The 26,583-nt window shown below is 53.6% G+C and overlaps 2 protein-coding genes across 5 annotated transcripts in view; one reads left to right on the top strand and one right to left on the bottom strand.

The window, feature by feature from the left end:
• Nucleotides 1-3,618, top strand: part of TMEM241 (transmembrane protein 241) — a 117,253-nt gene extending 113,635 nt beyond the window's left edge. For both annotated transcript variants that reach the window (XM_055129339.1, XM_055129337.1), the window contains one exon: nt 1,367-3,618. In XM_055129339.1, coding sequence (XP_054985314.1) covers nt 1,367-1,427 — 61 coding nt within the window. In that variant the 3' untranslated portion in view covers nt 1,428-3,618. The remainder of the gene's footprint in view (nt 1-1,366) is intronic.
• Nucleotides 3,619-11,710: 8,092 nt separating this feature from the next.
• Nucleotides 11,711-26,583, bottom strand: part of CABLES1 (Cdk5 and Abl enzyme substrate 1) — a 105,070-nt gene continuing 90,197 nt past the window's right edge. For all 3 annotated transcript variants that reach the window (XM_004606120.2, XM_055126059.1, XM_055126060.1), the window contains 3 exons: nt 19,051-19,157; nt 17,698-17,905; nt 11,711-12,915 (listed from right to left, as the gene is read on the bottom strand). In XM_004606120.2, the coding sequence (XP_004606177.2) occupies nt 12,775-12,915; nt 17,698-17,905; nt 19,051-19,157 (456 nt within the window). In that variant the 3' untranslated portion in view covers nt 11,711-12,774. The remainder of the gene's footprint in view (nt 12,916-17,697; nt 17,906-19,050; nt 19,158-26,583) is intronic.

The following is a 26,583-nucleotide window of genomic DNA, read 5'->3' as shown; positions in this document are numbered from 1 at the left end:
GACTGTCATTTTTAGGCCAGCCCGGGTGTGACCTGGTAAGCCTCTGTGAGCTGCAAGCGTCTCTTGTCCCGCGGCACAAATGAGGAACAGACGCCGACCGGACGGCCTGCTCTGTCTGAGCTGTCAGTCTCATCCTCTCATGCCCCATAGTCTCGGGGACAATTGGTGTCTTCCCCTGGGACCATGAGCCACACAGCCTGTGTGTGCCCGAGAGACACGCCGCATCCCTGTGAGAGATACAAAGGCTGCCGGGCCTGGGTGGTGTGTTGTGTGCACGGGTTCCAGGGGGCCTGGGAACCAAGTGAGGGCTGAGAGGAAAGGAATGAACAGGTGTCCTCGAAAGCGTAGCCGGCGCCTTTGAATGGGAGTGTTTCAGGGTCCTCCGCCCCCACCGTATCACGGTCCCCAGTGATGGTCTGCAGAGGTGCTCAAGGGGAAGGACACCAGATTGTCTGCTGAGAAGTTTAAGATAGAAAATGTACAGCCCTTCGGCTGTCTCAGGGCTCAGGCGTGGTGAAATAGCTCTTTCTCAGCCCCAGCTCTCCCCCTGCTCTCTTAGTTCCAACTCCCGGGCCTCATTTTCTTGTTGTGTTGTTGTTGTTGAGCCACACCTGGCATGCTCAGGGCTTATTCCTGGCTTGCACTCAGGAATCACCCCTGGTGGCGCTCCGGGGACCATACGGGATGCCAGGAGCGAGCCCAGGTCAGCGGCACACAAGGCAAGCGCCCTGCTGCTGGACTATCGCTCCGGCCTGTACCTTGTTTTCTTTCTGCTTGGGGGTGGCGTTCAGGATTTCCCCTACGTGTGTTTTGCCCTACTGAATGTCTCATTCATCTAAATGAAATGACCGGGTCCGTCATCACGATAAGATCACAGGATGTCAGTGTGCTTCCCGTGTCTGTCACCCCTGTAGCAGAACACACCTGGAGGACTGGAGAGATAGCACAGGGGTTAAGATGTTGGTCTTGGGGCTGGAGCGATAGCACAGCGGGTAGGGCATTTGCCTTGCACGCGGCTGACCCAGGTTCAATTCCAAGCATCCCATATGGTCCCCTGAGCTCTGCCAAGAGTAATTCCTGAGTGCAGAGCCAGGACTGACCCCTGTACATTGCCAGGTGTGACCCAAAAAGAAAGAAAAAAAAGATGTTGATCTTGCACACAGCCAACCAGGTTTGATCCCCTGAGCACAGAGCCAGAAGTGATCCCTGAGCACCACCAGGCATGACCCGGAGGCTAAGAGAGAAGCACCTGAGGCTGAGAGGAGCTCCCCTCCACCTTTCCCCGCCACGCCGTGAGCAGCGCGCCCCCTTCCCTCTCAGCCGCCTCCCGCGCCCGCTGACTCCTGTGCTCTCCCCGTGTTTGCAGCCTCCTGCTCGGCGCACTCGGTGAGGCCTTGCTGGTCTTCTCTGAGTGGAAGATCTCCTGAAGGAGCCCCCGGACTGCCGCCTGAGGAGCAGGCCAGCATGAGACACCCGTGGGGGATGCTCCAGAGAGCCAGCTCAAGGACCCTTCTCACTCCGGCGCCCGCTGCTCATCAGAGCCTCATTGTGGGGCCCCCAGTCTCCGCGTCCTCCTCACATGCCTTCGCCAGGAGCTGCTCCCACATGGGGTAGGGGAGGAGGCAGGGAGGCTGGGGGAGTCTTCCCTCTGCGTGTTCCTATACTGGAGGTGCCTCTGGGACAGGGTTCCTTGCTGTCCTGCCGTCTTGTCCAGTGAAAAGCCCAGAGAGGGTCCTCGCGGGGCATTCGACTGCAGGCAGGGGCAGAAATGAAGGTTGAGGGCACATTCTGGGCCAAGCCAGAATCCACCAGGGCGCACGGGTAACCCCCAAGGAAGGACCAAGCCTTCCCCTGCCCCAGGCGGGCAGGCTCACACTGGTTTGATCCTCAGTATCATATATGGTCCCCCCGAAGACTGCCAGGGGTCACTCTCTTGAGTGCCACTTGGGGCTCATCCGAGCCAAGAGCCAGGTGTAACCTCTGAGCACCAGGAGTATGGCCCGACCTCCCACTGCCCCAAAGGAATTGAGGCCTGGGGCTGAGAAGATGTTTGGAGATTGGAGCACGTGTTTAGAGCACGTGTCTAGCGTGTGCACGGCTCTGAGTTGGATCCATGGGACCACACGGGCCTCCCCTGGCATTACCAGCTGTGGCCTGGGGGTCCCTCAGTACCCCTGGGTACCTCTGCTCAGACTCTCATCTCCACGCCACCCCCCCACACACACATTATGGGGGTGACCCCTATTCTTCTAACTATCTTGACTTCAGGGGCCCGAGGAGAGTCCAGCCGATAGGGTGTTTGCCTTGCATGTAGCTGACCTGGGTTTGATCCCTGGCATTCATATGGCCCCCTGAGCCCTCCCAGGAATGCAAAGCCAGGAGTAACCCTGGAGCATCATCAGAAAAGAAAAAAAAAAGTCTGACTTCAGATATTGCTGCCCATCTATACATTAAAAAAAAAAAAAAAAAAAAAGCTTTTCCCTGGTCATCCAGCTCTTGGTTTGGGTCATTTTGAGGTGGGGAAGGAATCAGTGAGATTCCTCCAGCCTGGAAGCTGCCCCTGCAGTGAGATGCCCACGAAGGAGAATCACTCACCTCCCTGCCCCCCCAGAGACCCGCCCCCCCAGCCTTGATGAGAAGCCTGGTCCTTCCTAGCACTGCGAGCCGGCGCAGCCAGAGGCCAGGTCTTCTCCAGCTGTTGGAAACAGCCTCGGAAAGTGAAGTCAGTGGCAACAGACCCAGAATGGCTTCATTGCCTCGCCTGTCCTTGCTCTCTGCTCATCTTGTACGGTAAAGGTGTTCACATGACCTTGGTAAAGGTGTTCAGCATGACCTTGGCACCTGGGTGCTTTCAGTTCACTCTTTAGAAAATAATAATCTGAGTTTAGAGTTTTTCCACATGCTGGCCAGCCCTCAATACTTGGGAGGCCAGTGCTTCTCCAGTTTCATGACGTGGCATTTGTCCAAATGTCACCTTCCCCCACTCTCCAGCTTTTGGATTATACCCAGCAATGCGCAGGCGTCCCTTCTGGCTTGGTGCACAGGGTTGGCTAGACTCGGGGCCGGGGAGCAAATTCAGGATTCCAGTATGCAAAGCTTGCCCCCTGGGCCCCAAATGCCATCTTGCGCCACTTTGCAGGCATTATTCAGGCAGGTAGAGTGAGGAGAACCAGAATTCCAAAAGAATTCAACTCAAAAATGGCTTCAGGAGAGGCCAGGGTAATTATACAGCAGGTAGGACCTCTGCCTTGTACGCAGCCAACCTGTAGGGCTTGATCCCGGGCATGCTCTAAGGTCCCCAGAGCCCGCCAGGAGTGATTCTGAGTGCAGGGCCAGGAAAACGCCCTGAGACTCCTGCTCCTGTGCTCCTCCCTGTCCCCTCCTCCCTTAAAATGGCTGCAGGAGCAGCTATAGTGCAGCAAGTAGGGCACTTGCCTTGCACTCAGCCAACCTGGGTTTGATTTTAGCACCACATATGGTCCCCTCCGGGTCCTGCCAGACGCAATCCCTGAGCTCAGAGCCGGGAGTAAGCCCTGAGCACTGCTGGGTGTGGCCCCCCAAACCAAACAAAAATCACTGCCAAGTCTCAGATGATTTGAATAAAGACTCAAATCAGGATTTTTGTTTATCTTCGTCTTCTTCTTTTTTTTCTTTAATTGCATTCCAGAATCCCACTGCTTTTAAAATCTAGATTTTCTTTTCCTGTCTGACATTAGCCGAGGACAGGAGAAGAGAAGGCGTCTCTTCAGCTCGCTGCTACCGCTTGCTACCCTGTTCCCGATGCTTCCAGTTCTTGGGCTTTTGGGTCAGTCTCAGACCTCAGCCTTTACACCCAAGTCCTCATCCTTGGCTGAGCCCGAGCTCTGTGACTCGAGGCATTGTCCCCTGAGTCATTCTCTGGGCCTCTTTGGGCCCCCAGGCCCTCAGGTCAAGAATCTGAAGGTTCTGTGTCACAAACCATAATGCCTAAAATGAGAAACAGAAAGAGAGAAGAGAGGTGCCTGCCATAGAGGCAGGCTGGGGCTGGGGGGCGGCTTGAAGGGGTGGGAGGGAAACTGGGGACACTGGCACTGGGAAATTACACTGGTGCAGGGATGGGTGTTGGAACATTGTATGACTGAAACGCAATCATGAGCAAGTTTGTAATGTCTTATCACGGTGATTCAATAAATTTAAAAAAATCTGCAGGTATCCCCTGCACTCCCTACTATTTAGGTGACTCACCTGGTGGTATCCTGTTAATTCACAGAGTAATCCTCGGGGACTGCTGCTGCTGCTGCTGGACATGTGTGTTTGTTCGGTGGCCCTGAGCCACCTCCCCAACTCCCCAGGGCTCCCCAACAGAGACATGGGGAGACTGAGAGACAGGGAGGCTGGGGACCACAGTCCGATGGTGAAAATGGCCCGTTTAATGCAGAGTTGCTAGCATACTTATAGAACATCTGAAGGGGGTTGAGGTAAGGACATTTACATAGATAAACATTTGGCAGAGGGAATTCTCTCAGGGAGGTCAATTCAAGAAGACACTCTGTCTCCCAGGGACAACTACATTGCTTTTGTGTTTCCTCTAAGTATCTAAGTTATCAATATTTGCAGTTGTTTGGATAAACACAGTAAGAGACAAAGATCCTAACACTTAGTTCTCTGGGCTGAGAGCAAGCAAGGCTTTCAAACACTTAGTTGTCTGGGCTCTGAGAGCAAGGAAGGCTTTTACCATAAATCCCAGACTAAGTCCTCAGGCCAGTTCAGTTAGTCCTTCCTTATGGGGGTTCTGTCTCTTAGGTTGTAACAGTTTGCATCAAGACCATGCATTTATGCTTTCTAGAATGTCCCATTTCGATGCCAGGTAGTTTTGCCACTCACTCCGGGTCCATCCCAGTCCCACAGTGGGACCTCCCTTTTGGGGTGTTAGGAACTACAGAAACTGAAGCCTGAGTCAAGTAGTTATGACCAAGTAATAATGCCCAGGAGTAGGTATATTTCAGTGTCAATCAATTCCCAAATATTAAAAGCATAGCATTAATGGTCTTTCTGTGTTTAACCAAAAACATTGCTCTACAGTAAAATATAAAAGGCTATAGGGGAAATAGAAAAGCAGGTACAAACATACAACACTTCAAATACAAAGCAGTACAAATACAAGTTCAGAATTACCAGAAAGTTTTGGCTTACAAGTAATCAAGACTGACTTGAGGACCTGTGACAATGAGAGGTAAAATACAAGAGAAAGGTTAAAGATTAACTAAGTTAGGGATGCTAGCAAGGGCATGTTAAACTTCTCTGGGAGGAAGAAAGGGGGCAATTAACTGATGAAGCCTAAAGCACTTAGGGTTAATATCCAACACAAAGGAAAGGTTGAAGATAGACTTTAACCAAATTAGGGAAGTTAGCAAGGGCATGGCAAGCTTCTCTGAGAAGAGGAAAGGGGTAATTCACCCATGAAGCCTAAAACACTTAGGGTTGACATCCAACAGTGTCCTGTGTGGGTTTGCTTTGTTTGTGGTGGGACCACATCCAGTGGTGCTCAAGGTTTGCTGTTTCTCTGTGCTCAAGGTTTGCTCGTGACTCTGCACTCAGGACTAACTTCTGGCAGTGCCCAGGAGCCCGTGTGTGGTGCTGGGGTCGGAGCAGAGCAGCCACGTGCAAGGCCAGCGCCTTAACCCCTGTGCTGTCTGTCCAGGCCCCTGTGCGGGCCTCGATTTCCTGAGCTGTGTGTGCATCCTCAGGCAAGGCCAGGGAGTTGCTTTTTCCTCTATGTATAAGTGAGGAATACGCCTTCTTTCAGTGGATCCTGGGCTCTGTGTGTTATTCCTGATCTACTGTGGATAGATATAAAACCGTTAATTTTCTTGGTAATTTGCTCGTCTCTCTCTCTCTCTCTCTCTCTCTCTCTCTCTCTCTCTCTCTCTCTCTCTCTCTCTCTCTCTCTCTCTCTCTCTCTCTCTCCTGAGTCTCTGCAGGAGAGGACATGGGCAAGTGGCTATCCCTGGGGAGGGGTCCTGACACCTCACACAGGCCCAGTCTCCTGCCAGCACTCTGGTCACTTAGTTCAGGGAAGGGAGGGCCACCCAATTCCTCTCTCTAGACCTGTGCTCCTGAAGGCTGATCGCTAGCCAGTCATAGCTATTGAGCTTGGGTGGGTCCAAATACAAATGTGTGGTAAGTCTAAGGGCACATCTCTCTTGAGGATTAAGAAATAGATATTTTGGTTGGGGGGCCACACCCAGCAGTACTCAGGGGTTGATCATCTGTACTTAGGGAACCATATGGTGTGCCTGGGATCGAACTGGGGTCAGTCACATGCAAGGCAAGTGTCCTACCCCTGTACCATCTCTCCAGCCTCAAGATTTAGGATTATTAAAAAGATGTGGAATATCTAGCTACTTTTATATTTATCATGAAAACTATTACCTAAAATAAGATGTTTACATATTGGGTTAAATAAAGTATACTATCAGCCCCTACTTTTTAAAAAGTGGGGCTAATAAAAAATTGCAGTTAGATACTGGGCTCAGGAGATGTTTCTGTTGCTCATCTGCCCAGGGCTGAGGGAAGCGGCAAAGGAGAGAGGTACTGGCAGCAGCCGGTCATAACAGAGCTCTACTGAAAAGGAGAAATGGAGCCTCCCTGCCCCCACCCCCCGGTATTTTACAGGGGGTGTCAGTTGGCCAGGAAGTGCTTCCTAGTGGATTCTTAATACCTGTGAGGTCAGAGGTCAGTTGTGCCTTTCTCCGGTGCAGCTGCCCACTGAGTGCCTCAGCCCCACCCATTGGCGCTGTCCCTGGGGGTGTTTGAGATCCAGGAATTCAGGGGCCGAGCACATGGCAGCACTTGGGAATGATGCTGTGCTCGCCTGAACTGCAACTGTTTCCAGAAGAGCTGGCTGCTGGGGAATTCTCACGCCCTGCTTCAGGCGGACAGGTGTGTGAGACGGCCAAGGACCCTGAGAGAGCCTGGTCCATGTGGCCTTCCTTTGCACTGGACCTGAAATCCCCCCAGAGTGATGACTGCCGGAGATCTGGGGGGAAAGAGAGCAGGGGCGGAGGCTGAAGTGGCCGATGAGGCTCGGAACTGGCTTCTTTCTGTCACGTTTGTCTTGCTTGAAATATTAAAATTGACCTTGCTACAGACCAGAAGTTAAGTGACTGGACCTCTTTGGGGGTTCAGTGGCCCTTTGACTCTCATTTCAGTCAGTGAAATGGGGCTCTAAAGGGAGAGAGACAGAGAGACAGAGAGAGAGAGACAGAGACAGAGAGAGAGAGAAGGGGAGGGTAGGAGGGGAGGGGGAGAGGAGAAGAGGAGGGGAGAGGAGAGATCTGCTGGCCTCTCTGCAGGGTGCCCCACCCCATCCTACGTGGTATCAAGGCTCTCTCCCGCCCCTCGGCCCCTTCCTTGGATGCCGCTGCCCTGCGGCCGGCCTGTTGCTGATAGGCTGAGGTGGCTGCACAGCTGCACACCCCACGGCCACGGGGGCATTCTGGAAACCCAAGTGGCTTCCTTTAGAGCAGGATCAAAAGACCTTTTCTTGCTGACTCCCTTAGGCTGAGGAAACAATACTTGTTTCCATGTCTCAGACCCTGTGTTTACTGTACCTTCTCCCCAGGGCTCTCAGAACACCCCTGAGGGGGGAAATAAAGGTCCTTGAGCAGCTGCCAGAGAGAGCAGGAGCCCGTGGTCTGCAGGCAGGAGGACCACAGGGTCCCTGAGCGGAGCCTCGGGGAGTGATCCCTGAGCATTGCAGGTGTGACCTCCCCTTGCACCCTCCCAAATAAACACCCCCAAACAACTTCCCTTGAGCGGCCGAGCCCCCATCAGGGGGATGGAGGCACGTCCAAGGCTGCCCACGCCCAAGCTCGTTCCTCCCTGCCCTGCCTCTGCCGTCAAGATTGTTCCTGTTTCTGGTGACCGGCTCCCCCGAGAAGCTGCTCTGCCCCCTCCTCTGCCCCGTCCCCTGAAATTCCCTCCTGCCACTCTCCCCAGCAAGTAGAGAAGAGGGGAAAGTAATCTGTTCCATTTGTGTCCTGTTTTCTTTTAGCAAATAAAAGGGAAATTAATTTCATGGGAGAAGGCAGCTGCCTCAGAAAAAGAATTCTATCTGACTTAGGATCTCGTGGCGCTAGGTCTCCCCAGGAATTCCAGATAAGCCTTGAAGGGGGTCTGCTTCTTTTTCCTTAAGCTGTAATTCATAGTGGTTCTGGCAGGAGACCTGCTCAGCCTCCCACGGGTCTTCTTTTTGTCATATTTTATAAAGCCCCGAGGGTCCAGGCCATGTCCAGTGGTTGGGGGGGAACCTGGATACAAGGACCAGGGCCATTGCATATAAGCTCTTTGAGCTTTCCCATCTGTTCTAGATGCTTCTGTGGGTCAATTCCTCCCGCCTTCCAGAAAGGCTTGGCTCTGTGGTTGGGGGCCACTTCTGATAACACTCAGGAGCTACTCCCTGCTTGGTGCTCAGGGGAGTATGCAGTGCTGGGGGTTGAACTCAGACCTCCTGCCTCCTGCCTGCAAAGTCGCTGCCCAGTGCCGTGAGGTTTGCAGAGAGCTTTTGGCAGTAGTCAGCTCCTGATCGTCCACTGCTTCGATGACCCACTAGGTGTGCCAGGCAGACTGAACACAGGCAAGGGGACCTCATGGGGGCCGGGGAAGCATGGATCTGTAGGGGCCGAGACCAGGGAAGGGTGGAAGGACGTCACGACCCACCTGGTCTGGGCAGCGACATGTGGGGAGCCTGTGCTGGGGTCTGCAGGGTCAGCCCCGAGAGAGCCAAGAGAGCTGAGTGGAGACTTGGTGCAGAGTTACAGAGAAAGATGGTCTGCAGGGGGCGACTGGCTTTGTGCTGGCAGTTCAGTTCCCTCAACTCCACCAGCTTTTTTTTTTTTTGCTTTTTTTGTGGGTGGGGTCACACCTGGCGATGCTCAGGGGCTACTCCTGGCTCTGCACTCAGGAATTACTCCTGGCGGTGCTCAGGGACCATATGAGATGCTGGGGATTGAACCCCGGTTGGCCGCGTGCCAGGCAAATGCCCTCCCCGCTGTGCTGTCGCTCTGACCCCTCCACCAATGTTTCTTTGGTGAGTTCTCCAGGCCAGACACTGCGCTGGGGAGACAGTGGTGAACCCCATCCTGGACCCAGCGGCCTGAAGTCGTGGTTCTCAGCGTTGACTGCACACCGGAATCACCTGAACGGACTTCAAACTCGACCTGTGGCCAGGCGTGAGTGCAGGAAGCCAGGGCACACGCGTGACCCGGCTCCATCTCCCACCCCTCTTCAGTCCCTGAGCAGCGCTGGGTGCGGCCCTGGGGGCCCCAGCACCCCTGGGATGGCCCAGGGATTCTCCAGCTCACAGGACCTGAGCAGCACTGCATGCTCAGGCTCTGGCACGAACCACAGCCGGGTTAGCTGAGTCACTGGCGAGGCCCTGGGCCTCCTGAGCACTGCTTGGGAGCCCCTCTCCACACCCCTGGCTCACCAAAAACAAGAACAAGCTATTGAGGCCTTGGTCGGGGAGGAAGGTCTGTAGGCTGAGGCCCGGGTTCGATCCCTGGCACCACACCCTGGTCCCACCAAGCACTGCCCAGAGCAACTCCTAAACAGTCAGGAGTAGATCTTGAACACAGTCCTACCAGGTGTGGCCCCCGCAAACAACCAAACCAGCCCCTGAAGCTGGGTCCACCCCTCAGATTCTGTGATGTGCGAGTCAGCCCCACGGTCTCTGACACCCCCGCTAGCAAGGGGGCCAGAGAGACATCTGGAACTGCAGGGTCTCTGGAACTTTGCTTCCTTCCTTCCAGGAGATAAGCTCTGGCTGGACCCACTCAAGGTCCAACTTCCTACTCCCACATCTGTACCTTTGACTGGGGTGGCCTCACCTTGGAGTGTCTCTCCGTCGAGCCCCAATCTACACCCCCGCCCCCCCCCCCCACATACCCCCGACATCGCTTCTCTGTATGGAAAGGGTGTGGTGGGGGCCACCCTGGGGACACTTGGTCACCAGGGCCTGACAGCGCAGTGCATGTCCTGGGACAGTGCTGGCCACCAGAGAGAGCCCCAGCCGTGCCGGAGCACACCTGGACTTGTCTGGTGCAGGGAGGGGGTGTCATATAGTCCAAGGGATCAGACTTAGGGGCTCCACCTGCAAGACCCACACCCCAGTCCTTGGCTCTCTCTCCCTGGCCGGGTACTCGGCTGAGACTCGCTCGCAGTGTCACTGGCTTAGCAAGGGTGAGGGGACCCTTCGCAAGCAGGCCACAGTGTGGCATCCTGCCCAGACACGGCAGCAGCACCAGTGCATCTGCGCATATGCTCGCTTGGTCGCTGCCTCTGACCTGACAATGGTCCATGCTGACCAGGGGGGTCTGGGAGAGCCCAGCAGGGCTGCCAGCATCACCCCAGGAGCAAGAGGGGGGCAGCGCGGAGAGGCTTCAGCAAGGGTTTCACCTGCCCCAGGCTGCTGGCTTGGAGGGCAGAGCCTTCTGGTCTTCTGGAACATTCTGCCCCTCTGGCAGGTTTTCCCTGATCCTCTGCCAAAGCCCAAGGCTGGGACGAGTCTGAGGCCCACAGCGGGGCAGTGCTGGCCGCTCACCACCTGCCCCGCCTCCTTTGCCTTCCGAGCACTCCTGTTCCGAACGGAGGGAAACCTCGCCTCGACTCCTCCATCCCCAGCCGCTTCCAACGGTTCTCGGTGACAACCCAGACACCCCCAAGGTCACAGTCATCTACAATGCTTCTCGTAAAAGAAAGTACCAGCTTCCTTATAAGTGCATCTTAGGAACTGTTAAAACTCCCCCAAATCCAAAAAGTCACGGCTGATTCAAAGATGCAGTTTCCCCTGGCCTGGGTGGAGGGGCCAAAACTGTTCATCAGTGGTCCCCTGAGCTTGGCAGGGGACACGAGCAGATGGGCAGCAGGAGCTCTGTGGGCGCTTTCTACATGGCAGAGATGTCCCCCACCTGCAGCAGCGGCCGCTGAGAGGCCGAAGGACAGCACGGACCCAGGAGGGGCAGCGCGGACACTGCCTGTCCATTAGGCCCTGGGACACTGGCTGGTCTGCCACCATCTGCCTCACAGTCAGCAGGTCGGACACATCAGGGGCCGAGCCCAGGAGGCCATGCTCAGCATGTGCCCCCACTAGTCACTGTTGAGGGCCCACAAGAGGCGGTGCTCGGGACTTACTCTTGGCTCTGTGCTCAGGGAGCACTCCTGGTGGGAAACCCGGGTCAGCCTCGAGCAAACCAAGTGTCTCCCCACTGTCCTCTCTCTCAGGCCCTCTGGCCCCCATCTTTTTTTTTTCTTTTTGCTTTTTGGGTCACACCTGGCGAAGCACAGGGGTTACTCCTGGCTCTGCACTCAGGAATTATTCCTGGCAGTGCTCAGAGGACCATATGGGATGCTGTGAATCGAACCCGGGTTGGCCGTGTGCAAGGCAAATGCCCTACCTGCTGTGCCATGCTCCAGCCCCTCTGGCCCCCATCTTACCATGGAATCCAGCAGAGAAAAACGTGCCTGCAAAATACTTAGGTGGAAACGCAGTGAAATCTGCGACTCTGGAGAAGGCTGAGACCTGTCTGCCCTCCCCTGAGGCTGGCCCTCGAACTTCTCACAAGTGCCACATGACTGTCAGATTCTAAATGTGTGTGTGGAGCAGACGGATCTGGGACACAGGGCCAGCACCAGCTGGGGAGAAGCGTCTACACACACACAGACATGGAAATAGAAACAATAAAATATTTTAATTCTCTTTTTATAGGACCACAGGTTTTGTTTTGTTTTGTTTTGTTTTTCCAGTCAGGTGAACCCCGGGGCGGCCCTTCCCCGCTGTGGCAAGGAGGTGACAGTGCGGTGACGGGCCTTAGCTCCAGCCGCTCTGTCAGGAGATCTTGGAGCCTTCCGAGCCGTCACACATCTGGGATTTTGTATCCTGGGTACAGCGCTGAGAGTCGCCGTGGCCTTGAGCCACTTGAAGTCAAGATGCAGTTTGTTCAGAGCCTCGCTGCCTTGCTCCTGCGTCTTGGCCTCCCGCCTAAATTCGTAGAAAACACTTGGAGAGAGATTGCACCGTAAACGTGCAGCTGAGGCACTCTAACATAGAGCACGGGACGCATGCCCTGAACAGCCGCCCCCCAGGCCTACGGAGAGGCGGCCTGCACCCGTGCCTCCACAGCCAGCCCACTGCCCCTCCTGGTCCTGCTGAGGAATGACGTCGTCCCCAAAGACGGAGGAGGGGACGGAGACCAGGGCTGCCTCCAGCAATTCTGGAGAGAGCGTGGCCGAGTCCAACAGGCTCATGAGCCCCGGCTGAGCTCTGAAGGACAGCAGGGGTGGCCTGGCTGGGGACTGGGGGCTTCAGGCTGGTGCAGCATCTCTCAGACACACACGTTCACAGATACCCCACAGGAAGCACATGTCCAAGAGCGGCTACAAAAAAAATTGGCACGTTCTTTTGACACAGGGACGGTCCTCTCTGCAAAGCTGTCGCCGAACACCCGCACGATTCTCTGCTCGCCACAATTGCCAGGTGGGTGGGTGTGGGCCTGGGAGGAAGGCCAGCTGGACTGCGAGGCTGGAAGTTCTCACTCGTGGAGCCCCAAGGATCCCCTGCTCCCGGAGGGGTCTCGCAAGTGGTATTGTAAGCAGCTTGGAGCTCATCTCGGTTAGCCAGACTGCAGACTCCCTGAAGCTCCCCGGGTAGCTGGCGTGGGAGAAAGTGTGCTAGGCCGAGGCCTGGTTCGGTAGCGTTCCAGTAGTAAGTGCAGTTCTGTGCAGGAGGGCCCTGTGCTAGGAGCTCTGGACCAGGCGTCTGTAATGGGGCATGACTTCGTGCTCGGGCAGATGAAGGGCAAATTCCAAGGCCACTAACACTGGGAATTCAAAGGCAATCAGTTCTCGTCTGTTTAGCCGGAACTTCTCTTCCAGTTTCTGCAACAACATTAAAGAAAGTCAAAAATTTGTAGCTGGCAGTCAACATTACTGTCTAGTTCTCCCTCTCGGAGAACCCGGCAAGTTACCGAGAGTATCCTGCCCACATGGCAGAGCCTGGCAAGCTCCCCGTGGCGTATTTAGTATGCCAAAAACAGTAACAATGATGGGTCTCATTCCCCTGACCCTGAAAGAGCCTCCAATGCGGCACTGTTGGGAAGGACGAGTAAAGAGTGGCTGCTAAAATCTCAGAGCTAGGACGAATGGAGACATTACTGGCACCCACTCGAGCTAATCAATGAACAATGGGATGACAGTGATACAATGTATCACTGTTGATATCACTGTTGATACAGTGTATCAACATCCTGGGCCGGAGAGACAGTACAGGGGTTAAGATGCTTGCCTTTCATGCAGCCAACCCTGATTCAATCCCAGCAGTGGGTATGGCCCCCAAACAGATCCCTCATTGCAACCTCTCTATCCTCCAGGACAGATAAGAGACCGGAGCAGGAGAGGGCGGCATGAACTGGGCTTCCTGCTCTTTGTCCCAGATGAGGAGGAAAGGAAACGTCCAAATTCAGGGAGGACCCTGGCCGCCTCCCTAGAGCCTCACAGATATCCCAGACTCCTTTTATCTAAGGGGAATTTTTGATGTCTGTTTCACAGTAAGAAAACAGGCTATGGAGGTCAGACTTAAGTGCTCATCTTAAGTGTACTTAAGCTGACTTGGATGTACACTATAAAGCCGAGGTTCAAGCTCAGGCGGGCCCCAGTGCCCCGTCACACTTGTTCCTCCTGCACAGAGGGAAAGCTAACAGGATGGCCAGCCACTTACGGCAACAGCCACCACCGCATATTCAGAAGGGGTGAGCTGGTTAGATGCAACCACTGTGTTTGTCTGGGGGTCACACCCGGCAGTGCTCAGGACTTACTCCTGGCTCTGCACTCAGGAACGCTCAGAGATCACTCCTGCCAGGCACCGGTGACCATATGAGATTCTCGAGATTGAACCCCAGGTCAGCAGCATACAAGGCAAACGCTCTACTTGCAGAACTAACGCTCCGGCCCTAGATGCAACCTTATCTCACCTGGTCCTCTCAAACTCAGAGCATTGTACAAGCTGCGTGGCTCTGAACGGGCACTGGACCAGGGATCCCTCCCTGCACTGTCCTGTGGTTCCCAGCTGTAGGAGCTGCGAACTGCAGCAGTGGAGAATAATCATAGAGGAGTCACAAAAGGCCTTTTATTTTAATATTTTTGTAAGAACTATGTGTTAGGGCATATTCTTGCTGAGGCTTAAACTGAGCTTTGGAGAAAAAAGAAATCTCGTCAATAGGGCAGGTGGGGACCACATTCAGGTTATAACTGGAACAGGACCTTGCATTATGTTTATTGTTACTGCAAATGGTTGCTCAGTACTACTATCCTCAACATTGGTGCTATTCGTGTTTGCTGGTGGCATACGACTCAATTATGATAAAGTATGCACATCACTCATCCTTTTTCTTACTATTTACTTCTAAGGCGCCCTCAGCTCAGCAAACATCTATGTAAACCTACTGATCCGCAGGTCAAATTTGGTAACCAAAGACTATTTCCATGCTCCTCAAAGCATTTGGGTTAGTTTGCACCATTTCTGAAAAGCCAGAGAGGACTGATTCTCCACTGATAAACAAATGGATAAACAAAATGTGTTGTGTACATATAGAGGAATATAACTCAGCCTCAAAAGGGAATGAAGTCCAACCCCGTGCCACAACGTGGATGGGTCTGGAGGAGGTGAGGCTAAATGCAGTGAGCCAGATACAGAGTCCGCGTCTATTTATATGAGGTAGGCAGTCAAATTCGGAGGACAAAGGACATGGAGTGCCAGGCACTGAGCTGAGGGGCAGGGAAGGAGGAATTACTCTTCAAGGGTATGAAGTCTCAGTCCCACAAGATGAAAGGAGTCTGAGAGATGGATGATGGTGATAGCTGGGGGAAAGAATGCGTCTAGTCCCACTGAAGCATACATTTAAAAATAATTTAAATGGTAACTGGAAACAGAAGATTCTCTCTGTTAGAAGGATGGCAGTGCCATTAGCTTCCTGAATTCTGCTCTCCTGAATTCTGCCTCTGCAGACAACTGCACAGCTAGACTGGCCCATAGCATCAACTGTGGCACAGGTGCCCGAGCCTGGCTGAGGCTGCAGGGCTCGTTCTCAAGGGAGTCCTGATCACTGGCCCACCCTCATGGACAGCTTGCTGGGGATTAAACTTTTCGCGTTGTTATTATTATCTTTTGGCTTCCCAAGTGGTCCTCAGGAGTCCGGGCCCCCTCCCAAGTGGTCCTCTGCAATCCGGGCTGGAGGTTCAATGTGCAGGCCCAAGGAGGTGGTGTGGCTCCGGCCCTGCCAAGCTGACAATGACCTGGGCCACATGGGCAGTGCCTGGGGGGTCTCGAGGGCTGCACCTGGCAGTGTTCAAGGGGCCATGTGGTTCTGGAGATCAAACTGGGGTTGGTGGCAGGCAAGGTCCATGGCTTGACCCTGGACTATCTTTCCGGCCCCTTGGTGCATGTTTCACATGCAAGCCCACCCCCAGCCCACCCCCTCCCTCAGTGAGCTCGCCTGCTTGGGGCCACCTTTCACCTGCTCCAGTCACTCCAGGACAGATGCCAGCACGCTGGCACGACCCCTCTGTGCGCCAAGCTGGCTAAAATCCCCCAATCTGGGAAACTGCAACAACAATAGTGAGTTTTGTGTTGAAATATGGAATATAATCAAGGTAAAGAGAAAATGAAGTGAAATTTATCAGTTAAGTGGGGTGGGGGTGGGGAGAGGTATACTGGGGTTTTTGGTGGTGGAATATGGGCACTGGTGAAGGGACGGGTGTTTGAGTATTGTATAACTGAGACATAAACCTGAGAACTTTGTAACTTTCCACATGGTGATTCAATAAGATAAATTAAAAAATAAATAAATAAATAAAATCCCTCAATCTGGCCAATCCCAAGCCTGTCCAGACAGCTCAGCCTGCTGCACTGGCCCTTCCAGTGGAAACCCAGTCAAGTCCCCTGCCCAGTGAGCCTCCCCCGCTACCTCCGAAACTCTGTGCTTTCTAACAGGGGCAGGTCCTCGTTATGGGACAAAGATCTGCAGCCCCACAGTTTCTCTGTTGACATCCTCATCGCCAGGGAGATGGGATTTTTTGGGGGGAGTGGGGTTGTTTTGGGGCTACACCCAGCAATATTCAGGAGTTACTCCTGGGTCTGTGTGCAGGGGGACGACCTTACGGGGTACCGGGGATCAAACCTTGGTCCTTACTCTCTGTACAGTCGCTCCAGCCCCCAGGGTGATGGTTTCAGGACGGGAGGCCTTTGGGAGGCGATCACACCTGCACACAGGTGGAGTCCCGGGCCGGGACCCTGAAGAGAAACCTAGAGTCTGCACACCTGGGGCCCCCCATGAGGCCACAGGGAGAAGGCGGTCACCTACACTAGGGACAGAAGCAACTGGTGTCTTGCTCTTGAACAGCCAGCCACAGAGAACCATGAGGACTAAGCGTCTCTTTCAGCCTCCCAGCACATGATTTTTTGTTATGAAAGTCTGGGCAAGGCTCCCCCTTTCCCCTGGAAGGGAGAAAACTGACCTTTTATCCTCCTATCTCTGGCTTCACTATCTCTCACATTCTCTGTGAATACTCTGCACTTTGAAAGAGATGTCTTACCTCTACCTGAATGGAGGTCAGGGCGCCCTGGCTTTGATAGGACTCACCTTAATTTATATTTTAATTATTATTTTGTCGTTGCAGCTGAGCTTTACTTCCAAGTTGGCTCATTTAGAAGGTGGAGGCAGACATAGATTGGGCGTTGTTATTTGGGGGCCATTGGGGGACCACACGTGGTGCTGGGGATCTGAACTAGGGTTAATGGGATACAAGACAAGTGTGTTCACCCATGTACTCTCTCTGGCCCCTACTTTATTTTATTTTTAAATAACTCCACTTACCTACTTACTGGCATATCGAATACGCCACGGGTAGCTTGCCAGGCTCTGCCCTGTGGGCGGGATACTCTCGGTAGCTAGCCAGGCTCTCCGAGAGGGATGAAGGAATTGAACCTGGGTGGGCCGCCTGCAAGGCAAACTCCCTACCTGCTGTGCACATTCGATAAGCCAAGAACAGTAACAACAAGTCTCACAATAGAGACGTTACTGGTACCCGCTCGAGCAAATCAATGAGCAACGGGATGACAGTGATAGAGTGATCTACTTACTGTAATTATGTATGTACAGGTGCAGCTCTGGAGCTTAGGCCCATAGCCTCAGACATGTAAAGCCTGTGCTTATCTAGTGAGCTACACCCCCAGTGCCAATGGATCCCCTTTAAAAAAGACATCGCTGAATCAAACCCGCAGCTATCCCAAGAGGGTCAGGGCAGCAGGAAGTCAAGGTTCGCTATGCCACAGTGTCTCACAGGCCGTCAGTGGGACATTCCACCCACGGGATCCCCAGTGGTTAGAGCAGTTCCTGGCTAAGAGCATTTCAGCCCACACAGCCGTCTAAAGATAGATGTTCATGGCCTGACCCACTAGGGGTAAATCTTCAGTCACATAAAGATCATCCTGCATCCTAAGTCACCCCAAGAGGTGAGGTGATGTCAGTGCAGGAAGAACTACCTCACAGCCGCGGTCACCGTCACCCTCTCAGTTCCCCAGGCACGGTCCCCCACCAAGCTCTTTGGGGGCGCCAGGGACGGGAGGCAGCTTGGCTCCAGCCGCCACCAGGATGGGCCACTCACATCAATCAAATGCTTGACTTCGTGCTTTCTGAGGTCACTCCCGATCTTGGCTGCCAGCAGCACACACGCTCCGGCGCAAAGCTTCCGGTTCTGCTTGTTCAGCTTTCCCTTGAGGGCGAGCTTCTCAAAGTAGACAAAGGCCATGGCCACCGTGGGCTCCTCGAAGCCACAGTCCTCTTGGGCCAGCTTCCGCATGTCCCGCTTCAAGCTAGAGCGGGAGGGGAAAGTCTTATGAGAACGAGGAGTTTCTGCCCAACCCCCTCCTGCCCAGTGGAAAAGCTGATTCCAGCCTGGGGGCTGTCTCCCTCTCTCTTCCCCAGAACAGTGGTGGAGAGAATGAGAGAATTCCCCCGAGTCATATTCTATGGGGGGGGCGACAGATCTGAAAGGGGGGAGGGGGTGTCGCAGAACTCCCATCTGGGTGAAGTGTGCAGACCAGACCCACATGAGACCCCAGGACCACCGAGAAGCCTCGTGGCTATCCGAGGGTGCCCAGGGAAGCCCGGAGCAGGGGAAACTGTGAGAACAGTTAATTCAGGACAGAGGAACGGAGAGAAAAGTGAGGTGCTTGGGAGTCAGCTCTGCTGAGTCTCATGACACCCACTAATCATGAAAAGGGGGATCAGGCTATGAACACAACCAGGGGCCCCGAGTGAGTGGACAGCAGGTAGGGCATCTGCCTTGCATGAGACCAGCCCAGGCTCAATCCCTGGCATCTCGAATGGTCCCCACGCCCCGCCAGGAGTGACTCCTGAGTGCAGAGCCAGAAATAACCCTTGAGCACTGCCAGCGGTGACCTGCACCCCCCATCCCCCCAAAAAAACAGCAAAACCAGGAAAGCTGCCTGGCACAGGGACAGTAAGATGATTTACTCATAATTAAACCAGTACAAGAATGCACACACCTCAATACTGCCACACGGTCCTGTATGTGTTGATGAAGAGCCTCTTCACACAGAGACACACACAGACACACAGATACACTCACAGACACACACCCACACCCACACACGCCTCTGAATGCAACCCCATTCTCCTGAACACCTCCCCTCCCCCTTAAACACACACACTCCCACTCTGAAACAGACACCACTGTTCCCTCTGACACCGGCTCTTTCCTATTCTGTTTCCACTGGCGGGAACAGTGACCCCGTGTTTTCAGAACCTGGCACTGACCAGCCGTGACCTCAGTGCAGGTGGCTCCTCCCTCTCGCACCTGCCTGCCCATTGGTGTCCACACCTGCACCACCAGCAGAGACACCCGGAGGCAACCCCCTGGGGCAACTGGATGAGTGTCCTTCGACATATCTGTCACATGTGAGCAGAGGGCGAGTCCCCCCACCCCCCCACCTACCTCCTTATTTTGCTGAGAGTTAATTTAATGTGAGGAAACTTCTCCTTGAAGGTCTCGTTCATGTCCTTCTTGAGATCCGAGGGCTTCACATAATCGATGACCGTGGTCTGGAACAGAAGGGACGACTCAGTCACGCCTTTGAGTAAGAGGCCGGGGAAGTGACAGCTGCACACCGTGAGGGCCCCGGCTCCCACCACCGCAGAAGCAGCACTCGGAAGCCTGCAGACCAGCGGTTGCCAGCTGGTTTCTGCAGGTGGCACCCACTGCCCTGAGCCTCAAGGAGCCCAGGGGTCTGCGGGCAGCACCCCCCTCTTACCATCCCACTTCTCCCAAGGCAGGGCCCACACAGCGCCACGCTCCACCTTTCTGCTCCTGATCAGACAGAAATGAGCAGTGGCCAGTCCAGTCCCTTAGTTAAGACAGAGGGTGGCGGGGCCTGGGGGCTCCACCTCCGGGGAGTCCACGGCAGCTCGACCTCCATTAAGACAAGGGCTGGGCGAAGGGAGGTGGTGGGATTGCCCCGTGTGTGTGCCATCTCTGGGTCAGAGCAGATGGAAGCCTGACCTCACCCTGGGTGAGATCTGCAAATACCGTTTCTAAAACACATGGCATTTTGAGGCTACAGAACTGCAACCCGACTCACTGGTTTGACATATACACCACTGTATCACTGTCATCCCATTGCTCATCAATTTGCTCGAGTGGGCACCAGTAACGTCTCCAATGTGAGACTAGTTGTTGCTGTTTTTGGCATATCAAATACACCACAGGGAGTTTGCCAGGCTCTGCCATGTGGGCGGGATACTCTCGGTAGATTGCTGGGCTCTCTGAGAGGGACGGGAGAATCGAACCCAGGTCAGTTACATGCAAAGCAAATGCCCTACCCGCTGTGCTATCGTTCCAGCCCGACATATACATACATACATACATACGTATTTTTTTTATTGGGGGGGGGCAGGCTTTGATGTCTGGAATCAAAGCCAGGGCCAGACACATCAAAATGATTGCTTTCCCACTGCTAAGCCCCCCTACCCCCCGTCCTGCCCTTTAGCCTCTTGTGCTGGAGGAATGATTGGATCGTGGGGGCTGTGCCCTTGCTCTCCCCAGCTCCCCGCCCGCCAGACTCGGCCTGTAGGAGTACGAGGATGCTGCCTCCTTCCTCTCCCCGTCTCTCCTGCTGGCCGAGACAGTGCTTGCCAGTCCTGCTTGTCCTGCTTCTCTGAGCGGCAGCTGGAGGAGGAGGAGGAGGACTGATCCTGGAGCCAGACCCCAGGTTTAAGTCCCAGCACTGTCTATGCACAGAACAAACGGCCAAAGCTACAGCGTCTCCCCCTCTTCACCTGGCCCATCTGTCCCGCACAGTGAGGGCCCGGGGCCCCAGGAGACCCGGGGGCCGCTCTAGCCCCGTCTGCACTCGGCAGTACTCAGGAGTCCTCAATCAAGGACTCAGAGCCATGCCCCTCGGCTGCCCTGGGCCCCTGCTCCTCTCCAGCCCCCCGAGAGCCCCGCTCTGGGTATGGGATAAATTGCCCTGGGCCCAGGGCCGTCCTGTGAGGCAGACTCACGGGCTCAGTGTCCTCTGTGAAACCGTGGAACACAGCAGTCACGGGGGGTGGGGGTGGGGGGAACGACACCTCAACACCCCTTCCCTCTCCCTCCCAAGACAGCCGCTCCTCTGCCCAGCAGCGGGGTGAGCTGAGCTGCAGGAGGGGACCCTCAGCCCTCCAGCATTCATTCCTTCGGACTTGAAAGAGAGAAACTGAATGAAAACCAAGGACACCGCTTTGTTCTCACCCCCTCGTCAACCTAATTGTGGGCTGACAGAAACGTGCAACTCTGGGGTTTCCTGCACGTGTGTGCGTTTACTCTGGAGTCCAGGAAACAGGTCCTGGTTCCTTCCTGTGCTGGGCAGCCTGTGAGGGACCACTGTCCTCGAGGCACCTAGTTCCAGACTCTGGGATGCGCTTCCTCAGGGCCTGCAGCGGCTAAGAGCTGCGCGGGCCGTTTGCGCTGTGTCTGCAGAGCAGAAGGGATTCCTTGACAGCTCTGTCTTGCAGCTGCCTGGATGCAGGGAAGCCGTGTGTGTGCCCGGCTGCATAAAGGGGAAGGGCCAGTGAGAGCATGCCAAACGCGGAATGGGCTGGGGAGATGGTATGGGCCAGGGCATTGCAGGCATCACCGGAAGTGCCCCCACCCCACCCCGCCCCCCACTTCTGAGTACTGCTTGGGAGCCCCACCCCCCAGCAAAACAAACAAAAATGCAGATTGACCATAGAGACGCAATTCCGAGCAAAGCCTGCAGTGCAGAGATGGGAGGGACATGGAGGCAAGCAGCAGTGGACACCCACGTGCCCTTTTGACACCAGGAGAGACGGTGAGTGCACAGGCTGGCCATCTTGGGCAGAGGCTGCCACGGCTACTGCAAGATGCTCAGACTGTGGGATGGTCCGAGGGGCTGGAGAAATGGCTCAAGAGGCAGCAGCACAAGCTTTGCACATGCGAGTCCTGGGTTCAGTTCCCACCCCAATGCCAGGTGTGGAAGACAGGGAGGGAGAGTGGGGACGGGAGAGGGAAAGAGACAGAGACAGAGAGACAGAGAGAGGAAGACTCATATGGGAAGGGGCGAGGCAGCCCCGGACCCCATCCCAGTCCCTATGGTGGGTTGTACAGTGACCTTCTGGGGGCAGGAGCAGGCCAGGGGGGACTGGGACAGCGGGGTCGTGCAGGCGGCAGGGGGGCGGGGAAGGAGCAGAAACAATGAAAGGGGCTTCCACTTGGGGCCGGGCCACTCTCCTGCAGTTCTTTAGCTACTCCGGACAGGTGGGGGTGCTCCCACCAACCCCCTCTGGGGCGGGGCAGGAGGTACTCAAGCACCAGGGCTGGCATCAGCCTCTCCAAGTCCAGCATCCTCCCTGGGAGAGCAGGAGTCGGGGGGGGGGGAAGGATCCCTGCACAGGAGCCCCCACATGCCGGCGCCCGCGTGGCAGCCTTCTGTGCTCAGGGCTCTGCCACGCCCTGGGAAAACAGATGCTCCGCGCGAGCAAAGGTAATTAAGCAGAGTGTCCGGCCCAGGACTAGACCTATCTAAGCGCCAACAGCTGGCCTTTTCTGCTGTTCTGTGCGTTTTAACCTTTTCCCTAAGAGTAAATCACAATTCACTGTTGGAAGGAGGAGAGGCCAACGCATATGGCATGTGTCAGAGAGACCGGAGCCCAGTGGTGTTGGTGGGCGATGTGCTGAGGAAGGAGCCCTCACTCACTGCTGTGGGGATGCCGCGGTCAGCCTCTAGGAAAACAGCACTGAGATGTTGCACAAAAACACTGAGAGACCTTCCACAGCACCCCGAGATTCCAGTTCTTGGCATTTACCCCCCCCCAACATAAAAATAGTAATCAAAAAAATCAAAAAATGCACATCTGTGTTCATTGCAGCACCTAGTACAGGAGCCAGGATATGGAAACACCCAAATGTCCAAATGGACAAAGAAGCTGTGGTACAGATATACAACAGAATACCCTGTAGTCATTAAGACAAAAAAAATTCGCAGTTCACTGCAACCTGGATGGAACTGGAGGGCGCCATGTGAAGTGAAAAAAGTCAAGGAGAAAAGGACAAATCAGCAATCTCCCTTATCTAGTGTATACAGTGAAACAAAGCAAAGGAATATTTAGTATAGTAAGGTGGACTGGAGCGATAGCACAGCGGTAGGGCGTTCGCCTTTCACGCGGCTGACCCGTGTTCGATTCCTCCGCCCCTCTCGGAGAGCCTGGCAAGCTACCCAGAGTATCGAGCCCACACGGCAGAGCCTTGCAAGCTACCTGTACGTACTGGATATGCCAAAAACAATAACAATAAGTGTCACAATGAGAGACGTTACTGGTGCCCATCTGAACAAATCGATGAGCAATGGGATGACAGTGACAGTGACAGGGTGAGACACCTGGGGTCTTGGATTACAAAGCTGAGATTAAGAAGCAAAGGGGTGAGGGAGCGGGTAGGAAAAACAAAGAGGAGGACCGGAACCGTCCTTATGAGAAAAGGACATAAGTGTCCTTATGAAAGAAGGACACTGGTGGAGGGTCTTGGGCAAATTGGTGATAGTGAGATTAGTTAACTGTCATGAACATCAGTGTTACTGGAAATAGGTGACTGAAAGCATAGTAAATAAAAAATTGAAGACAACTTTAAAAAAGCATACTGAATAATAAAAATCACTGTATCACTGTCATCCCGTAATTCGTCAATTTACTTGAATGGGCACCAGTAATGTCTCTATTCCACCCATCCCTGAGATTTTAGCAGCCTCTCCTTACTCGTCTTTCCCAACGATTGGAGGCTCTTTCAGGGTCAGGGAAATGAGACCTATCGTTACTGTTTTTGGCATATTGAATACACCACAAGTAGCTTGCCAGGCTCCTCTGCCTGGGTGGGCGGGATACTCTCGGTAGTTTTTGAGAGGGGTGTGTGTGTGTGTGTGTGTGTGTGTGTGTGTGTGTGTGTGTATACATACATATACAATTATTCCCCATGAATGAGGAATAACAAAAATAGAAAAAAGAAAGAAAATAGATAACTGATTGGCTACAGTGTCCCTCAACCTGAGGCAAGATGGCCTTCCCCATGGGTCCCAGGACATCCAAGGAAGGGGGCACAGGTGGCAATAACATAAATGGGAGAGCCATGATAAGACTAGGGGAAGCTGGTAGAACAGAAGGACGCGGTTGGAAAGAGACTGATAAGGGGTGGCTTAGGTGACGGGAAGGGGTGGTAATAAGGGTTATGGTGCTCTCTTTTGACGACCTTGACAATGTCCTGAAATTGACTGTGGTGATAACAGCACCCTGGGAATATAACAAAACCCATGGACTTCTATGCTCCAAAGAGGCAGCCTGTGTAACGAGAATTAGAGGGTCTCTGGAAGTGACTGACTTCAGGCATGTCAAGGCTGAGGGACACAGAAGGGGCGCCAGTGCTCATGGCACCCAACAGCCCCTTCTTCCCCTGGGCAGAGGTAAAGGAATCTCAGTGTTTCCAAAGACGAGATTCTGCTTCTTGGGGGGAAAACGCTGTGGTAGTGGCCTTGGGTGCAGTTGAAGGATGCTTTCTGCTTGTTTGTTTAAAGAGGTGGGTTGCAAGAGAGAGGGAGGGAAGAGAGAGAGAGAAACAGAGAGACAGAGACAGACAGAGACAGACAGAGAGACAGAGAGAAACAGAGACAGAGACAGAGAGACAGAGAGAAACAGAGAAAGAAAGACAGAGACAGAAAGACAGAGAGACAGAAAGAGAAAAAAGTGCCCACCACAGAGGCAGGTAGAGGGTGGGGGTGGGCACAGGAGGGAAACTAGGGACACTGGCAGTGGGAAATGTATACTGGCAAAGGGTGGGTGTTGGAACATTGTCTGACTAAAACCTAATCATGAACAACCTTGTAACTGTGTATCTCACTGTGATTCAATAAAAAAATTTTTTTAGATAAATATAAATAAGGAATAAAACCATGTGGCCAATGAAAATAATGCACTGTAGCACTGTAGCACTGTCGTCCTGTTTTTCATCGATTTGCTCATGCAGGCACCAGTAACATCTCCATTGTGGGACTTGTTTGTTACTGTTTTTTGGCATATCGAATACACCACGGTGAGCTTGCCAGGCTCTGTCGTGCAGGTGGGATACACCTGGTAGCTTGCCAGGCTCTCCGAGAGAGGGGCAGAGGAATTGAACCCGGGTCGGCTGTGTGCAAGGCAAATGCCCCACTCACTGTGCTATCGCTCCAGTCCATAAATAAATAAATAAAGAGGATTCCTGGTGGGGGGAAGTGCTGAATAATTTTTATCTGAAAAGGAGGTGGCAGGCCAATTAAGGTTGAGATCCTCTGGCCTACATCATGGAGATGGCAGCCAATGGGGAAATGTTCAGTGCCTCAGCTTAAGGTGCAGGTCAAGGTGGGGTTTCCCATGAGAGGTGAGGAGCAAACAGGAGAAGAGGCACTTTATCATGGACACGGGGTTCTCTGTGTTCTCTGGGGACTGACCAGCTACCCAGAGCGCCACAATCTGACGTCAGGATAGAGAGAGGGGGACACCTTCCTGAGAAAGGGAAAGGATCCCGAACTCCACTCACAACATTCATTCTGCTGGCATCTCCTCAGTCAGCTCTTTCGCTCACTTTCTCCTCTTAATTGCGCTCCACACCCATGAAAGGGGCGGGCAGGGAGCAAAACCACACCACTGACTTCAGCTGCCAGGTTGGAGTGATAAATAACCACTCTCCATGGAACTTTAATTACAAGCCAGGCAGTGTGGAGAGCAGGCAGATCCGGCTGTGACATGAGGCCTTCCGCCCGCCTCCCCGCCCCAGAAGCACTGTCATTACGCGGAGGCCCCGCAGGAGCCTTTGGGCACCCACACCATGGCCTGTGGTCACCTTGTAGAAACTTCAAGGCCCAAACCACAGGGACAACTGCTATGTGTTTCCCACATCTGCCCCAGGAGATTTTTTTTTTGCCTTTGCAATTTCACAGGCAGCAAGAAATGGGAGTGACATGTGTGGGACCCGAGTGATATAGCACGGTGCTTAAGGTGCTTGCTTGCCCTTGCATGTGGCCAACCTAGGTCCCCTGAGCACTGCAAGGAGTGACTCCTGAGTGCAGAGCCAGGAATGAGCCCCCTGAGCATTGCTGGGTGCAGCCCAAGAGCGGTGGAGTGGGGGGAGGGGGGAGGAACTAAACTAAAAATATAAATGTAGGGCCCAGGGCTGTCGCTCAAGGAGAAAGTGTTTGTCTTGCATGTGTGCAGACAAAAAGCAACAGAACTAAGGGTGCAAGGCAATTAAAAAGAGATGTCACTTAGAGTCTGTAAATAACAGGCTGCTCTCTGAGCCTCGGGGAAATGCTCACCTCTGAAACCCTCCCTTTCCAACACGTCCTCAGTGTGGTAGTGGGTGGACACTTTGAATAAATAGGAACAAAAATATGCACCCAACTACATCCTAGCTGTAGTTGGTTCACATCACCGACACTATAGCTAAGCAAGCCTGTTCCTCAGCATTTACCAAATAAAAATGAAAACAGACGTCCACACAGAGGCTTGCACAAGAATGTCTGTGGCAACAATATCCCTAAACTGGAAAAGATCCTGTTGTTCTTCAACAAGAGTAAAATATGGTATATTTAGACAATGAAGCCTGAGCGAATCAATTAACAGCAAAGCAAACAAAGTCTGATAGATGAAACATGAGTGAATGCTAGTGAATTGTGAAGAGAAAGATGATAACACAAACACTAGCCCTCCCTATCTTTTAGAGCACAATGATGGGAAAGCAGACATCAAACCTGGGAAAACCTCAAACTGGAGGTTAAATGGCATGTCTCTGAAAAATTCCTGGGTAAGTAAGAAATGAAAGAAGTGGAAGAATTACCTGGAGACCAATGACAATGAAGAGACAAGCTATTAAATCCCACAGGATGCAGCAAAAACAGTACTAAGATGGAAATTCATAGCAATAAAAAGAGAGACGCCTCAAGCACCCTAACCT

Source organism: Sorex araneus, chromosome 2, assembly GCF_027595985.1.
Source record: "Sorex araneus isolate mSorAra2 chromosome 2, mSorAra2.pri, whole genome shotgun sequence".
In the NCBI taxonomy this organism is placed as follows: Eukaryota; Metazoa; Chordata; class Mammalia; order Eulipotyphla; family Soricidae; genus Sorex; species Sorex araneus.
This window is presented reverse-complemented; position numbering and strand designations above follow the sequence as displayed.